The sequence below is a fragment of the Mobula birostris genome, chromosome 1 (assembly GCF_030028105.1).
Source record: "Mobula birostris isolate sMobBir1 chromosome 1, sMobBir1.hap1, whole genome shotgun sequence".
Classification (NCBI taxonomy): domain Eukaryota; kingdom Metazoa; phylum Chordata; class Chondrichthyes; order Myliobatiformes; family Myliobatidae; genus Mobula; species Mobula birostris.
The window spans coordinates 171968133-171985398 of record NC_092370.1 but is presented as its reverse complement, the minus strand read 5'-3'; the positions used below and the strand labels follow the sequence as shown (position 1 = coordinate 171985398).

The 17266-nt window shown below is 41.5% G+C and overlaps 1 protein-coding gene across 10 annotated transcripts in view; it reads left to right on the top strand.

The window, feature by feature from the left end:
* The window catches only part of LOC140201653 (spectrin beta chain, non-erythrocytic 1-like), a 325497-nt gene that overhangs the window by 186141 nt on the left and 122090 nt on the right, over nt 1-17266 (top strand). For all 10 annotated transcript variants that reach the window (XR_011886936.1, XM_072266114.1, XM_072266104.1 and 7 more), the window contains 4 exons: nt 2530-2717; nt 5471-5588; nt 7016-7174; nt 13136-13438. Coding sequence is in view for 9 of the 10 variants with exons in the window: in XM_072266114.1 (XP_072122215.1) it covers nt 2530-2717; nt 5471-5588; nt 7016-7174; nt 13136-13438 (768 nt within the window). In the remaining variant the exon portion in view is untranslated. The remainder of the gene's footprint in view (nt 1-2529; nt 2718-5470; nt 5589-7015; nt 7175-13135; nt 13439-17266) is intronic.

Below are 17266 nucleotides of genomic sequence, written 5' to 3'. Positions count from 1 at the left end.
AGTTTGCTGCATCATTATAAACAGAGTGAAGTTTCAACACACATTTCTCCTGATGGTCACAAGCTCACTTTTTTTCATTCGGGAGGGATGGAGGTTATGAATTAGGAAATGTGATCAAGAATTAGTAACTATAATCAAACATTTTCATAAAAACAGCTCAGTTGTTAGCTGTTAGTGCTGACATCAAGTCAGTATTGAATTGATGATTTGGGGTCACGGTCTGCCTGCTTTTGCTGTATTTCGGAGATCAATCGCTGTGCAAGTCCATTTTCTCATCAGTTTTCTGTCAGGCTGTGACACAACAGTATTCAAGCATGTATGACTGTATATTTGATATCATTGGTGCTCAAAAATTGTGGCTGGAAAATTCAAATTTTGTGTCCTTTGCTTCCACTGTTCAGAACTGTAGAACAAATTTAATGTCACAGCAGAAATTATTTTCAACCAAGTTTTGGATGAGAAATGCAAAACCTCATTTGATGCAATCGGATATTGTGATCAGTAATATAAATATTGTATTCATACTCATACATTCAGTATAAAAGTTATTCCTTTTTTCAATTATTGGCTATATCTCCCAGGTCTTAGAATATACAGTAACAAAGAGTAGGTTGAAAGAGCTAAACCCTTCATAATACAGTTTGTATGGAAAGTAAGCCAAGAGTGGTTCCTATAGGATCAGCTATCTCTCCATTTTCCCCATCCTCACAATTTGCTTGGCCCTGCCCACCTCTGGACAAATCTGACCATCTGTTCCCTCAAGTACCCTAGAGCATTGTTGAGCAGGAAAGGGATTCCCCATCATCTTTTCCCTTCAACCTGCTCCAAAGACTATCATTGAAACCACCTTCACAATCACGACCTGTTCACCATCCACCCCCCTCACCTCAATAATTAGGTACCCCATGATTCCTTCTAACCCCTCTGTACCTCCCATAGCAAACTTTCCATGTTACTGCATTGAGCTATGGATGTTCCCTCTTGATGGCCCTGTCCCATTAGGATAGCAGGCACAAAGCCAGCAGTGGAAAGCAAAAACTGAAAGGAAATCCTACTCGAGAAACAATTGCTTTCAGGTCTTCTGGTCTCAAAATAATCTCACTTTGAGCACTCTTCACAGCAACACTCCCAGCCGTGGTTTCTATATCCCAATGATTGTTAAAGGTTTGTAGAACACATTTATGGCCTGGTGACTCAGATGACTAGTGAATCATTGAATCACACAGACAAAACCTCCAAATGCAATTTATATTCTGCTGAATTAGCTCTAACCAACCTGGTAGCCCTGTGGAAACAGGTAGCTTGTACCAGTTGCAATGACACCAATGAATTTTGCCTGTTACTTTACCTCTTTTTGGATATTAGACCAAGACTGCAGGGGTATTAGAACAAAGCTTTAATTGAAGTTTGTAACTTGTAGTTTTTGTGTACATGTGGTTTAGGCCTCTACACAAGCCAAAACTAAATCATATCTGGCTGCCTTAAATCCCTTGTAGACCAATACACGTATCAGGAGCAGTTTTAAACCAGCTGTTCTTAAATTATTAACTGCTCTTGTATCTTCTCCCGCATGGTAGTAACAAGACAATGGCTTGTCCCACATGGTGACGGTCCTTAGTGATGGATGCTGTTTGAAATCTGAAAACAATCCTGTGATGCCAAAACTGTTTAAAAGGCACCTTAACAACATTTTAACAGTGATGGATTCTGCCTTCTTTGAGGTACTGCCTCATGAAGATATTCTTCGCAGTAGGGAGGGCAGTGTATATGATGGAGCTTTAGGGTGTCTACAATCCTCTGCAGCCTCTTGCAATCCTGTGCATTGGGGCCTCCATACCAGGGTGTGATGCAACCAGTCAGAATGCTCTCCACTGCACGCCTGTAGAATCCTGCAGGAGTCCTTGCTGATGTACCAAATACTGGAGCTGCCCTAAAAACAGTCCATACTATCCCTTACATGCCATGTAACTGCCAGTAACAAAAGTGAGGTTTTTGTAGAGCAGCATCTTGCTGAAGCCTGTTTTTCCAGCACAATGTGGATATGTTTGTACATCTTGCAGTCAATCAAATTGCAGCAGGAGGCAGGTATCATGGCAGCACTGAGGCATCTTGAAAAGATTGCTTCTTTCCCTCTGAGTTACCTTTTTCCCAGACAAGGTCATAACAGGCTAACTTGCAAATGCATTTTTTTGAAGATAGAAATTCCCTTTACTACCTTTTATCTCAATTGAAGCTAACCCTTATGCTATTATGATCAAATACCTGTCTGTGAGCTCATAGTATGTGAAGAATCAGAATCTGGTTTAATATCGTTAGCATATGTCATGAAATTTGTTTAGTGACAGCAGTCCGTTGCAACAAATAATAAAAATTATAAATTACAAGAAGTATGTGTAAAAAGTAGTGCAAAAAGAGAGGAAAATTACTGAGGTAGTGTTCATGGGTTCATTGTTGATTCAGAAATCCGATGATGGAGGGGGTGGAAACATTGAGATGTGTATGCTTACCCAGGTATTGTACTTTTCTTAGGTGCTGGATAGTGCAATTGAAACCCAGAAAATGATCGAGAAATATGAAGAGTTGGCATCTGACCTGCTAACGTGGATCGAGCAAACCATCATTGTCCTGAACAGTCGGAAGTTTGCCAACTCATTGACTGGAGTGCAGCAGCAGCTACAGGCCTTCAACACTTACCGCACAGTGGAAAAACCTGCAAAGTCAGTTGTAGAATCGGGATGTTAAATGTTTTCGCTTACAGCTAGTATTTTTAAGCACTTTCTCATATCTCACTGAAGGGGGTCATTATAGACCTATGATCACGCTGTGGAGTTATTGAATATGCATTGTCTGAGAATGGCACTTCTGCATTAGATAATAACAGACTGAGTGATTTATTGATTATAGATTCACCAAGTTATTTCCTGGTATGACACAGCTGACCTAACAAGAGGGGTTTAACAGATTGGAATTATATTCTTTGGAATTTAGAGATTAAGGGGTGTCCTTATCGAGGTATATAAAATCCCAAGGGCGGCACGGTAACGTAGTGGTTAGCACAACACCTTACGGTACTGGAGATCCAGGTTCAATACCCGTCACTGCCTGTAAGGAGTTTGCACGCTCTCCCTGTGACCACGTGGGTTTCCTCTGGGTGCTTCGGTTTACTCCCACAGTCCAAAGAACTACTGGCTAGTAGGCTAATTGGTCATTGTAAATTGTCCTGTGATTAGGCTAGGATTAAATCGGGGATCGCTGGATGGTGCAGCTCGAAGGGCCAGAAAGGCCTATTCTGAACTGTGTCTCAACAAATAAATAAATAAATAAATATAGTAACTGCGTAGGTGTGAAAATGCTTTCACCAGTAGGAGAGTATCAAGCGAGAGGATGTAGTTACCCGATAAGCGTCCGGCCATTTAAAACAGAATTTTATTTTTGTACAGGGTAGTGAATCTCTGGATTTCACTGCCCCAGGAGGCTGTGGAATTCAGACTTCTGGAAGTATTTATAGTGGAACTGAGTATAGTGAAGAGAAGAGGAATTGAGGTCAGCATAGATCAGCCATGATCATTAAATGGTTGAGCAAGCTTGAGAGGGCCAGGTGTTTCAAATTCAGACTGTGGTCAGGGACAAGAGCTTTTGACTCTGAGTGAAGCAGGTAGGTGTATCCTGAGAGGAAGAGCTGGAGGACCCTTAGTCCTGGAACTTGTCCAACAGGTTGAGATTCTTATTCCCTGTGCAGATGGGAGTGGGAGCTGTAGTAAGGATAAGCAACTGAACTGTGATTCAGGGAGAAAAGAAAAATATAGTTGTAATTGGGGTTAGTATCGGCAGGGGAATAACACCATTCTCTGTTGCAAGGATTGAGGGTCCCAAATCTTTACCCAGGGTTGAGACAGCTCACTTGACTTGCAGAGGAGTTTGGAGTTGGAGAGGAGAAATCTAGTTATTGTAATCCATGTGGCTGCCAGCAACATAGGAAAAACAAGGAAAGAGGGTTCTGCTATGGGAATTTGTGCAGCTAGGAACTAAATTAAAATGCAGAATCTAAAAGTTAATAATTCCTGGATTGTTACCCGAGGCATGTAAAAATTGACACAGGGTTAATTAGATCAGAGATTGGTGTGGGAGAAGTGCCTTTGCATTTGTGGGATATTGGCACCAGGATTGGGGAAGGAAGGAGCTATTTTAACGGGACAGGCTACAATATGATGTTTTGGGCATCACAAAGTCATAGTGAAAGAAGAACACAGCTAGGTACTGAACACTCAAGGATACATATCTTATAGAAGAGATGGAGGTGGCCAGAGTGGGTGGGTTGTCTCTGCTGGTAGAAAGTAAAATCAAATCCTTTGCAAGAAGAGACATAAGATCAGAAGATCTAGAACTCTTGACGTTAAAGTTAAGAAAATGCAAAAGTAAAAAGACCCTGATGGGAATTATAGACAGGCCTCTAAATAGTAGCCAGGATGCGGGGTACAAATTACACTGGGAGATAGAAAGGGCAAGTAAAAAGGATAATGTTACATTAGTCATGGGAGATTTCAGTATGCAGGTAAGTTGGATATGTCAGGTTAGTACCAGATACCAATACAAGGAATTTGTAGAATGCCTGTGAGATAGTTTTTTTACAGCAGTTTGTGGTTGAGCCCATTAGAGAAAATGCAATTCTGGATTTTGGTGTTGTGTAATGAACCAGATTTGATTAGGTAGCTTAAGGTAAAGGAACCGTTAGGAGACAGTGATTATAATATGATAGAATTCACCCTGCAATTTGAGAGGAAGAAGCACAGAAGAAGGTTTGATTGTGACCTCTAGTGCTATCTCAGTGGAGTCTGAACATTCCACTTGTGACTGCTTACATTTCCCCAGATGCACCAGTTTCCACTCATATCCCAAATGGTGTGCCAATTTGCAAGTAAGCTGGACAATGTAAGATGCCCTGAGTGTAGGTGGATGATATGAGAATCAGGCTATCAATAGGCCTAGTGATACTGGGTTGCAGGAAGATTAGTAGGGAAATGGGATGTTGGGGTTGTTCTCAGAGCCATTCTTGACTTAGTCGGCCAAATGACCTCTCTCAGCATCAGTTCACATTCCAAGAACAAATAGTTAAAAACAAAACTTAAATCACATCATTGCTAATTTCTGATTCTGTTTGATTAAACAATTGTTGATGCTGGCTTGTATTTTTAATATTAGTTAAAGTATCTGTCAGTAGAATCTTGAATATCACTTACAATGACCTAAAAATAGATTTTAATAATAACAAAGCTAAGCTGGTGAAGCTGCACAGCATTGCTTTGGCATCTGCGGCATCTATTTCTATGCTTTGTGACTTTCTTCTACGCAACACTGACAATGCTTAATTTCCAGTGCACAGCACTCTTTTCACAGTTGTACTGCCGATGCCAACTTTCCGAAGCTCCGTTTAATTTGCAAAACAGCTATTGAAGTTGCGATCTCTCGACAGATTCCAGGAGAAGGGTAACCTTGAAGTACTGCTGTTCTCCATCCAGAGCAGGATGAGGGCAAACAACCAGAAAGTGTACACACCACATGAGGGCAAACTTATCTCGGACATTAATAGAGTAAGAAGTTAATTCTCTCTGTTTAATAAATTCAATAAGCTTTAACCCTGTTTAACTGTTGGATAAATATGTCTTCTGTTGTTGTTCTGGATGAAGTTTTTTTTACTTGCAGAGGGTTTATGACACAGCAATCAGTGGCCTTTTTGTAGTTGATTTAAGTAAACATCCTGCGAGAGCCTTTACTACTCCTCCCCATGTGCAATTCATAGATTAATGAACCATTCAGCAGTGTTTCACTTAAAACTTCGGTTTTGCATGCTATGTCATTTTTCCCACTGAGGTTGGGTGGGACTGCAACTAGAGGTCATGGGTTGAAGGTGCAAGGTGAAAGGTTTAAGGAAACATGAGGGCAAACTTCTTTACTCAGTGGGTTGTGACAGTGTGGAATGAGTTGTCAGCACAAGTGGTGCATACAAGCTCAATTTCAATGTTTAAGAGAACTTTGGATAGGTACATGGATGGTAGGGGTATGCAGGTCTATAGTCCTGGTGCAGGTCAATGGGTGTGGGCAGTTTAAATAGTTCACTATGGACTAGATGGACTGAAGGGCCTGTTCCTCTGTGCTATACTCCTCTATGACTCATGATGCTATTTATAAGATTAACCAGTCATCATGAGGACATTTCATGAACAACTTTGGAACGTCGTTAATTAGGCACATCATTGGTAATACAGAGAAACAGGAACTTAGGTAATGTTTTGATTACCACCTTTAAGTCCTGAAGTAATTGAACAGCACAGGAGATTTTGGTTTACTTTTATGTTTGAAAAAACAAGTAAATTGAACATGAAATTACACACAGTCGCAATAACTATAACAAGAAAAATTTTGGATTATCCTGAATACTTATGTATTTTTACAGTTTATTTATGAAGTCAGAAGCTAGAATCCTCCTGTGTTGCTCTACAGCAGCTTGGAGTTTGGAATTTTCCTCAATGATCATAATGAACTGAGAGGAAGGGAAGTAAGCTGTCTGGTTTTTTTCCCCAGCTGATCAATCAGTGAAGAGCCTGCAGCACAACACAATTCAGTTTCACACCTGCATGCTTATTTCACAAAAATAATGAAAGTGCTGTCCAACTCGGCTAAAGACTTGGACCCCATGAATAAAATCAGAGCCATATTGGTGGCATCTGTTAGTCTTGCGAGACCATGGATCTGCGTCTGGATTATCCAGGGTGCAGGCCTGGGCAAGGTTGTACGGAAGACCGGCAGTTGCCCATGCTGCAAGTCTCCCCCCTCCACACCAGCGGTGTTGTCCAAGGGAAGGGCATTAGGACCCATACAGCTTGGCACCAGTGTCGTCACAGGAGCTGCCAGAACAAGGCTGAAGACAACATCTGACTGCCTTAGAGCCATATAGAGAAAGCAAATACTTTTCAATAAAATTAATTTCATTGTCTCATTAACTGTGATTTTTGAATAGGGCTGGGAAAGACTGGAGAAGGCAGAGCATGAACGTGAGCTGGTCCTCAGGAATGAACTGATCAGGCAGGAGAAACTGGAGCAGCTTGCCCGCCGTTTTGATCGCAAGGCCTTTATGAGGGAGACCTGGCTGTATGAGAATCAACGACTGGTGTCGCAGGTAAAGCAGAAATCCATTATGTTACAGAAATGTGCATGCGTAAGCAGGAGTCAGTAACTAGTGAGTGCAGCCTTATCAGTAATGTTCAAAGATGCCTCTTCAGCTCATTTCAAGCTTATTGTTATCCGCACAAGTATGTGTATGCAGAGGTGCAATGAAAATCTTACTTGCTGTGGCATCACAAGCACATAACATTAGAGACATAACATTCATGAGAAAAACACACATTAAATATAAATTATACAAAATTATATTTTCAAATTGTATAAGACAGGGAAATTAATTTTTTTATAATGACCTCTCCCTCTGTCTAATTATAGTATGAAATCTATTCTTATGATTGTGCTCTGTTTTAACCTTACTGTACTTTGCAATTCGCATCCTGGTCTGATAATGGAACAAATTGTGGATTCCCTACAACATTGAAATATTAACATATACAAAACCAGAATTGAAATATGAAAATAAAAACAAAGGTGTGATGCTGGAAATTTAAACTGAAAGCAGAAGATTGTAAAGGTAATAAACAGGTTAGGCAGTAACTGTGGAAAGAGAAATAGAGTTTAACTTTTAGGTCAAAGTTCCTGTGTGGTTCCAAACCAAGAATTATAATTATAAAAAATACACACAGAACTTGCACGTGTTACTTACTTCTAAAATTGTAAATCAATGCATCTCCTCAGGCAAAATATTTATTGGGCAAACAGCCATCTCACATATCTCTACCCGAGCTGTAAATACCAGGAATCTAGTTCTAGTAATTCCAGTCTCCCCTTCCCCCACCACCAATTTACAGTTCTGTGTCTCTCAGGTCCCACCATCAGCTCTTGGGTCCTCCCACCCCACCTTCCTTGAAAACCCCAACCATCCCCTCTCCTCAGTTACTACTAACCCCCTTCCCCCCTCTGATCCCAACTCTCATCTGTGCTGGATCTTCACAATTGCCTCTGACCTTCCCCTCTGTAAGGCAAAACATTCTGTCCCCAGTAAGGGCCTCACCTTTGTCCCCCTGCGCCCACACCGCAGCACGTTCTGCACCCGCCATGACGCTGAGCTCTTCTTCTGTCGCCTCTGTCTCCGTGCCTACTTCTTTGGCAAGGACCCTCCACCCCACACCAATGATCCCTTCTCCCATCTTCAGCCGTCCTCCCCTTCCTGGATACCACACCCTGGTCTTCTGCCTGCTCTGGATCTTTTCATTGGTAACTTCCAATGAGACATCAACCGTCTCATCTTTACCACTCCTCTCTCCAAATCAAACCTCACTCCCTCCGAGTGCACTGCTCTCCACTCTCTCTGCACCAATCCTAACCTCACCATCAAACCCGCAGATAACGGGGGTTCTGTAGTAGTCCGGTGGACTGACCTCTACCTTGCTGAGGCCAGGCGACAACTCTCAGACACCTCCTCTTACTAACCCCTCGAACAGGACCCCACTAAGGAGCACCAGGTTATTGACTCCCACACCATCACTGACCTTATTAACTCTGGGGATCTCCCATCCACTGCCACCCACTTCACAGTTCCCGCACCCCACACCTCCCATTTCTATTCCCTACTCAAGATTCACAGAACCACTTGTCCAGGTAAACCCATTGTGTCTGCTTGTTCCTGCCGCACTGAATGTATATCTGCATTTCTTGACTCTGTTTTATCCCTGCTGGTTCAGTCCCCTCCTACCGACATCTGTGACACTTCACATGTTCTAGATCTTTTCAATTACTTTGAATTCCCTGGTCCTGATCATCTTATTTTCACCATAGACGTCCAGTCCCTATATACCTCCATCCCCTACCAGAAAGGCCTTAAAACTCTCCGTTTCTTTCTAGACAACAGACCCCACCTGTTCCCCTCCACCACCACTCTCCTCCATCTGGTGGAACTTGTCCACACTCTCAATAATTTCTCCTTAGGCTCCTCCCACTTCCTTCAAACAAAAGGTGTAGCCGTAGGTACTCGAATGGCTATGCCTCATATGGGCACTTGCACCATGTCTGCCATTTTGTGGGCAACGTGGAACTGTCTATGTACCAAGCCCACAATGGTATTACTCCCCAACTTCTCCTATGCTCCAACAATGACTGCATTGGTCCTGCTTCCTGCACCCACGCTGAGCTCGTCAACTTCATCAACTTTACCTCCAACTTCCACCCTGCTCTCAAATTTACCTGGTCCATTTCCAACACCTCCCTCCCCTTTCTCATTCTCCATGTCTCTATCTCTGGAGACAGTTTATCTACTGATACCTTTTATAAACCCACTGATTCTCACAGCTGTCTGGACTATACCTCTTTCCCATCCTGTCACTTGTGAAAACGTCAGCCCCGTCTCTCAGTTCCTCCCCCCCCCTCCACATTTGCTCCCAGGATGAGGTTTTTCATTCCAGAACTAATGAGATGTCCTCATCCTTCAAAGAAATGGGCTTTCCTTCCTCCGCCATCACTGCTGCCCTCTTGTCCTCACTTACCACCTATTAGCCTCTGCGTCCAGCTCATAATTCTCCATAACTTCTGCTATCTCCAACGGGATCCCACCACCAAGCACATCTTTCCCTTCCCCCACCCCCACCCCACTTTCTGCTTTCCATAGGGATCGCTCCCTACACGAATCCCTTGTCCATTCATCCCTCCTCACTGATCTCTCTCTTGGTACTTATCCTTACAAGTGGAACTAGTGCTACACCTGCCCCTACACCACCTCCCTCACTTTCATTCAGGACCCCAAATAGCCCTTCCAGGTGAAGCGACACTTCACCTGTGGGTCTGTTGGTGTCATCTACTGTATCCAGTGCTCCCAGTGTGGCCTCTTGTATATTGGCGAGAGCCAACATTGATTGGGAAACCACCTCGCTCCGTCCGACAGAAAAAGTGGGGTCTCCGAGTGGCCACCCATTTCAATTCTGCTTCCCATTCCCATTCTGACATGTCAGTCCATGCCCTCCACTACTGCCGTGATGTGGCCACACTCAGGTCAGAAGAGCAACACCTTATAAACTGCCCATGTAGCCTCCAACCTGATGACATGAACATCGACTTCTCAAACTTCCGGTGATTGCTGCCCCCCCCACCCCCCAAAATTCTCCATTCCCGCTTCCCCCCTCTCATCTTATCTCCTTACCTGCATCAACCCCCTTCTGGGGGGCCCTCCCCCTTCCCTTTCTTCCATGGTCTTCTACCCTCTCCTATCAGATTCCCCCTTCTCCAGCCCTTTATCTCTTTCACCCATCAACCTCCCAGCTCTTTACTTCACCCCTCCTCCTCTCCCACTTTCACCCATCACCTGCCACCTTGTACTACATCCTGTCCTCCCCCCACCTTCTTGTTCTAACTTCTCGTCTTTTGTTTCCCAGTCCTGATGAAGGGTCTCGGACCAAAATGTCGATTGTTCAGTCTTTTCCTTAGATGCTGCCTGGTCTACTGAGTTTCTCCAGCATTTTCTGTGTGTAGCTAGTTCTATTTTCAAATGCACTTTTGGCAAAAGTACCTCTAAATAAATTATGTTGTCTTAAAGAGTGCTTTGTGGCATTAGTCAAAACCTCCCTTCATCAAATAGCTCACTCTGAGGGAGATAATAGTTAAGCCAAGAAGATTTTGTCATCTGTAGTTAATATTTTTCTAATATTGACAAGTATTTCCTTCAGACTTTAAGAAGTAAAAGTAGTGGAATAATGCATTCTTCCCAAAACGAAGACATTTAGCGAAAGCTGTACTGTGCATGATGTGCTTCAAACAAAATTAATACACTTGGCTGAAAAATTATAGACATCCTTAACTTGTTATATATGTTCTGGAAAAATGTTTTGCTTTGGCTGTGGAGCAGTCATTCATATAAAACCGTTAAGTGCAGATGAGTGCAAAATTTTCACAAAGGACCTTAGAGTGAGATATTTGAAGGAAATGTATTATCAATGTTCTTCCATTTTGTTTTCTAACCATTTTCCAACACTGACCAGTCTTGCCTCTTCTAACCAAATGTCTGTGACTGTTCTGATGAGAAATAGGAAGGTGAACATGTGGAACAGAACCTAGGTGCAGATCAGCTGAAATCAGCTTCTACTTCTGTCTTGCTGTTGCTGAACAATGTGAATTGATCATCATAAATTGTATTGAAGCCACTCAGATTGTGGAGGTTGTCAACATGATTAAACCTTAATATATTTGTTGCATTAGCTTCGATTTACATTAATAGCAAATACCTTTAATATTGGTCTGGTTTGGTTTCAATTGAATTCTGTATTATTGTCTTGTCTTTAACTCTTTGTCCTTACCCAGAGATTTTTTCACAACAAATATTATTTTGTGTAGCAGCAATTCAGGATGGTGAAGGCAAAGTATTAATAAAGTTCTTTGTCAGTTTTAAATGAAGCTGTATTTTGCTTTACACTAGTAGATAGTTGATTGGAATTTACTAATCTGACTGGCCCCATAGGTTGCATTCCTAACATGAGTCATATAATTTAGTATAATTGACTAGATCTTGCTGGACCATGGCATAATGTGATGCATGTCACTAATTACACTTGTCCTGCAACTTACAGTTGAATGCAGACTTACACAGAATGTATGAGTTGGTAAGGCTGTAGTAAGACAAAAAGTAATCTTGGATCCCAATAAAAGTTCAGCTGGATACGTGCAGTAGTGGGGTGAAGAGCATGTGCTTGGCTCACCCCCAATAACCATTAAGCGTATTAAAAATGTACAAGTATGCAAATGTGCACATTACATTGTGTATTTTAATATGCCCCACAAAAAATGTTAAACTTATATTCTCATACATGCCAATGACAAAATCATTAATTTTTCATTAAGTTATTTTGATTCCCTTTTCTCCATCCTGATCCCATATTCCTTTCCTTCTTATTTCTCTATATATCTCCTTAACAGTGAAATTTAAAAATTGAATAGGAAGCAGAGGAATACAGGGTACTGGAGCTGGGTGACTGAATTAGAGTGAAATCAGCTACAGGAGGGAGAATACAGGAATGAAATTGAACAATTTAAATTGTTTCCTTTTTGGCAAGCATAGTCTTGACTTGCATTAACAGAGGTCAGATTGTCTAAAAAGTGTTGTTGAATATTAGCTTAACTTTCTGAGATGAAGCTAATGAATGGTCAAGTTATATGGAAATTCAGTACATTACCTAAGTTGAGTTCTGTGAATTTGCTAGCTACTTTTCATTTTAATATTCTAGCATCTGCTCTTAAATATGTTACTTTTCCAGCAATATCTGGCCCTTTGTGCTTTTAAAATGCCTTTTAAACACTTATGGCATTACAGAAACTTTTCAGATTCCAAATAGCAATGAAAACATTCTAATACAACTATCTACTAGAAGTTATATTGTCTGGATGTAAGCTCAATTCTGGGCTGGGATCTGGAGCTGATCATGGCATTTGGGTGTTGAATGATGCACAGATCAGCTGTCCTTTCTGTTGTCACTGCAGAATCCGTTCATTCAGACCCTATAACCTGGATAAAGGTGCTTTGTGTTTATTTTAGTTTCATTACATTGGCTGAGGTACTAAATGCATATATTCAATTATTCAGGTCTGGAAAGTATGTATTTTGGTTTAGAAAAACTTTGCTTTTGAAATATTCTCATCTTGTAGTCAGTGTTGTGTTTCATAGCTGTGCTGAGTTCTTTCTTTAGCCAATTATTTCTAATGGCTGTTTCAGTCTGCTGATGTTTCTGGCTTCTAATGCCTTGCTCTTGCATGTTATTAAAAAATTAGAACCAAAAGTAATGGACGAGTGTTTAAGATTCTTGTCGTTGTACTATAGCACCAAGCATGTTTCCAATATATTGCCTTCCAAGCATCTTTCTCCTTGCTTGAAAAGATCCCATAGTCCATGTACATGCCTGCTTTCTCTAGTAGGATACTGTCATTGGAATGTGACTTGTCCCCGAGTTCTTGCAGTCACTTATGTATTTATTGTTTGCTTTGTACAATTTATCCACAGGATAATTTTGGCTATGATCTTCCAGCTGTGGAAGCAGCAATGAAGAAGCATGAAGCAATTGAGACAGATATCGCTGCCTATGAAGAACGAGTGCAAACCCTTGTGGATGTGTCTCAGGAGCTGGAGGCTGAGAATTATCACGACATTACACGTATTAATGCCAGAAAAGAAAACATCATGCGCCTATGGGAGTATCTTTTGGAGCTGCTTAATGCTCGGCGAGCGAGGCTGGAAATGAATTTAGCCCTTCAGAAGATTTTCCAGGAGATGCTTCACATTATTGACTGGATGGATGAAATGAAAGTATGTAAAGATAGCAGACTTCTATGTTTCTGTAACATCTGATTTTGTTATTTTTAAAGTGAAATGAAGACGAAATATAGAGGTAGGAGAGATTTATGAATTGAATTAAATTGACTTTATTACTTACATCCTTCATATACATGAGGAGTAAAAATCTTTATATTACATCTCCATTCAAATATGCAATGTGCAATTATAGTAATTTATAATAAATATTATGTACAACAGGATAGTCAATATAGCATAGAAATACAGTTGTGTCAGCATGAATTAAGCAGTCTGATGGCCTGGTGGAAGAAGCTGTCCCAGAGCCTGTTGGTCCTGGCTTTTATGCTGCAGTACCACTTCCCGGATGGTAGCAGCTGGAACAGTTTGTGGTTGGGGTGACTCGGGTCTCCAATGATCCCTTGGGCCCTTTTTGCACACCTGTCTTTGTAAATGTCCTGAATAGTGGGAAGTTCACATCTACAGATGCGCTGGGTTGTCCACACCACTCTTAAAGTCCTGCGGATGAAGGAAGTACAGTCCCCATACCAGGCAGTGATGTAGCCAGTCAGGATGCTCTCAATCGTGCCCCTATAGAAAGCTCTTAGTACACAGTTAGGAAAATTTTATGGACAACAGCATGAATAGGAAATGTAGAGGAATGGAGGGATGTGGGCCAGACATGGGAATATGGGACTAATTAAGATAGGCATCTTAGTTTTCTTGGATGAGTTGGACCAAAGGGCCTATGTTCTTGCTGTATTCATTGTGATTCTATTTCAAAATAGTAAAACAGCAATAGCACTAGGGAAGAAATTTTTCTGAAAGCGTTGCTTCCGCAGAAATTTTTTTTTTGGTTATGATAGATTGCTTGAAGCTGAACACAAATATAATTTCAGATGTCTTGTATCTTGTTTGGAGAAACAAGAAATTAACTCTTATAGAATGGCTCACAAACCCATGAAGACTACCTCATTATTTTGGTCTCTTTTTGCACCAAGTACTTTTTTTATGTTTCTTGTTGTTAGTTACAGAGCTATAATTGCTCTGAACCAATCGATCAAGCATCATCCATAAATTTGTTATATTGCTACTTTAATACTGGTTTTATGGCCGTCATGCATCTGAGTTGTGCTTTTGTACTGCTGGACATTGCTTGTACTGGCTGGGTACTTGATTTTATTTATTGTTTATTTACTTTATTTGTTGTTTTATAGCATTGAGTACGAGAGTTGCAAACTCATTTTCACTGTATTGGTGCGTGACAAATTGCACTATGCAATGACAATAAAGATATTTCATAGAAAACATAGAAACATAGAAAATAGGTGCAGGAGTAGGCCATTCGGCCCTTCGAGCCTGCACCGCCATTTATTATAATCATGGCTGATCATCCAACTCAGAACCCCGCACCAGCCTTCCCTCCATACCCCCTGATCCCTGTAGCCACAAGGGCCATATCTAACTCCCTCTTAAATATAGCCAATGAACTGGCCTCAACTGTTTCCTGTGGCAGAGAATTCCACAGATTCACCACTCTCTGTGTGAAGAAGTTTTTCCTAATCTCGGTCCTAAAAGGCTTCCCCTTTATCTTCAAACTGTGACCCCTTGTTCTGGACTTCCCCAACATCGGGAACAATCTTCCTGCATCTAGCCTGTCCAATCCCTTTAGGATTTAGGATATCAATCAGATCCCCCCTCAATCTTCTAAATTCCAACGAGTACAAGCCCAGTTCATCCAGTCTTTCTTCATATGAAAGTCCTGCCATCCCAGGAATCAATCTGGTGAACCTTCTTTGTACTCCCTCTATGGCAAGGATGTCTTTCCTCAGATTAGGGGACCAAAACTGCACAAAATACTCCAGGTGTGGTCTCACCAAGGCCTTGTACAACTGCAGTAGTACCTCCCTGCTCCTGTACTCGAATCCTCTCGCTATAAATGCCAGCATACCATTCGCCTTTTTCACCGCCTGCTGTACCTGCATGCCCACTTTCAATGACTGGTATATAATGACACCCAGGTCTCCTTGCACCTCCCGTTTTCCTAATCGGCCACCATTCAGATAACAATCTGTTTTCCTATTTTTGCCACCAAAGTGGATAACTTCACATTTATCCATATTAAATTGCATCTGCCACGAATTTGCCCACTCGCCCAACTTATCCAAGTCACTCTGCATCCTCTTAGCATCCTCCTCACAGCTAACACTGCCACCCAGCTTCGTGTCATCCGCAAACTTGGAGATGCTGCATTTAATTCCCTCATCCAAGTCATTAATATCTATTGTAAACAACTGGGGTCCCAGCACTGAGCCTTGTGGTACCCCACTAGTCACTGCCTGCCATTCTGAAAAGGTCCCGTTTATTCCCACTCTTTGCTTCCTGTCTGCTAACCAATTCTCCATCCACATCAATACCTTACCCCCAATACCGTGTGCTTTAAGTTTGCACACTAATCTCCTGTGTGGGACCTTGTCAAAAGCCTTTTGAAAATCCAAATATACCACATCCACTGGCTCTCCCCTATCCACTCTACTAGTTACATCCTCAAAAAATTCTATGAGATTCGTCAGACATGATTTTCCTTTCACAAATCCATGCTGACTTTGTCCGATGATTTCACCGCTTTCCAAATGTGCTGTTATCACATCTTTGATAACTGACTCCAGCAGTTTCCCCACCACTGACGTTAGGCTAACCGGTCTATAATTCCCCGGTTTCTCTCTCCCTCCTTTTTTAAAAAGTGGGGTTACATTAGCCACCCTCCAATCCTCAGGAACTAGTCCAGAATCTAACGAGTTTTGAAAAATTATCACTAATGCATCCACTATTTCTTGGGCTACTTCCTTAAGCACTCTAGGATGCAGACCATCTGGCCCTGGCCCTGCCTTCAATCCCTTCAATTTACCTAACACCACTTCCCTACTAACATGTATTTCACTCAGTTCCTCCATCTCACTGGACCCTCTGTCCCCTACTATTTCCGGAAGATTATTTATGTCCTCCTTACTGAAGACAGAACCAAAGTAATTATTCAATTGGTCTGTCATGTCCTTGCTCCCCATAATCAATTCACCTTTTTCTGTCTGTAGGGGACCTACATTTGTCTTTACCAATCTTTTCCTTTTTACATATCTATAAAAGCTTTTACAGTCAGTTTTTATGTTCCCTGCCAGTTTTCTCTCATAATCTTTTTTCCCCTCATAATCTTTTTTCTCTCATAATCTTTTTTCATTTACTTTCACTTCAGTAATTTTGTTATGTATTGCCACAAAACAGCACACTTCGTGACAGCAATAATAAGCCTGATTCTGATTCTGACACTTGTCATATTTAAAACATTTGTGAACCATTTCAATTTAGCAGCCTATTCTTGGAAACATCAGAATCCAGATATGAGGACGAGATAAATAAGTGGATCGAGCCACATTGTTCAATCAGCAAATGTGACAGGGAAGCAGATAAATTAAACTAACTAAAGTATTGCTCAGCAATATTTGTAGCACATCAGAGCAATAGTATTTAGAAATAATTAGCTGCTCAGAAGTCTGAAGATCTTTGTAAATATAGGTTATTTAAATAATACATTTTGGGGTGCCACAGTAGCGTAGTGGTTAGAGCGATGGTATTACAGCTTGGGGCGTTGAAATTCAGAGTTTAATTCTGTCTTCCTCTGTAAGGAACTCGTATATCCTCCCAGTGTGTGGGTTTTCTCTGGGTGCTTTGGTTTCCTCCCACAGTCCAAAGGTGTACTGGTTAGTAGATTAATTGGTCATGGTAAGTAGTCCCGTGATGAGGCTAGCATTAAATCAGGGGTTGCAGGGTTGTTGGCAGTGTGTTCAA